The 1,094-nt window shown below is 37.6% G+C and overlaps 1 protein-coding gene across 1 annotated transcript in view; it reads right to left on the reverse strand.

Moving 5' to 3' along the window:
* The window catches only part of LOC107553685 (receptor-type tyrosine-protein phosphatase epsilon-like), a 21,025-nt gene that overhangs the window by 16,401 nt on the left and 3,530 nt on the right, over window positions 1-1,094 (reverse strand). The window contains exon 4 of the mRNA XM_016235981.1: window positions 164-258. Coding sequence (XP_016091467.1) covers window positions 164-258 — 95 coding nt within the window. The remainder of the gene's footprint in view (window positions 1-163; window positions 259-1,094) is intronic.

Raw genomic sequence — 1,094 nt, forward strand, 5'->3', positions numbered from 1 at the left:
CCCTTGTAAAAGAACTATGGGCATATTTAAAGCAGCATTTGCATATCGACCTCGTAAACATTAACCAGAAAACCGCCAGTGACCCTCGTACCACCGAAAGAAACCCACAACCATTAGGTTAGAAATGTTAGACATTATAGAGTTTAGACTATAAACTTCATGCCTGTTCATGAGACACCACATATACCTGACCTTCTGACGGCCAGCCAAGATCATCCTCATCCTCATCCTCATCTTTATCCACATCTATATATTCCTCTATACAACATACAGTACACACTAGGGCTGCACGATAAAGCCCTAGTACACACAAACACACACATAGTGACCGGTGTTACATTAGCACTTAGACTTAAATAAATAAATAATGCTGAAAACACTGGTTCCTGAATACACTACAAAACATTTAGTTATTAAAAGTAGTAGACTTAAGTTAGTTAATAAATAAAACTATAAAAATGCAACTTTGCTTGATTATGCATCAAAGTGCTGCCAGGGTTTCCACAAAAATGTGAGCAGCACAATGGTTTTTAGCATTGATAATAATCAGAAATGTTGCTTGAGCCTCAAATCAGCATATCAGAATGATTTATGAGGGATCGTGTGACTGAAAACTGGAGTAATGATGCTGAAAATGTAGCGTTTCATCAAAGGAGTAAATTACATTTTACTGCATATTCAAATAGAAAACAGTTAATTAAATTGTAATAATATATTTCACAATATTACTGTATTTTTTGAACATTAGTGTACATCAAAGAGGCAAACAAACGGTGGCATAGAAAGCTGCAAGTTGGTAAACCACTTCCTTTACACAGGTGTGACGTTCCTCTGAACACTGAAACAGTCGCTCAGATTGAAATGCTAACTGAACTGAACACAGCAAATGTCAAACGCGTGTTTAGAGCGTGTCGTTTCACGTCTTGGCTCACAGAATATCCCTCGAGGGAGATTTCTGTCAGGATCGTAGGAGAAAGTGTGCAGAGGAAGTCTATTGCATAAATCTGCAAGACCTTCGACGAGACACACGATCTGCAGTGACAATTCGACTCTAGATAAGAATTTAATGTAAAAACTGAAATCTGAGCACAGTT

This window comes from Sinocyclocheilus grahami, unplaced genomic scaffold (assembly GCF_001515645.1).
Source record: "Sinocyclocheilus grahami isolate Dianchi unplaced genomic scaffold, SAMN03320097.WGS_v1.1 scaffold477.1, whole genome shotgun sequence".
NCBI lineage: Eukaryota > Metazoa > Chordata > Actinopteri > Cypriniformes > Cyprinidae > Sinocyclocheilus > Sinocyclocheilus grahami.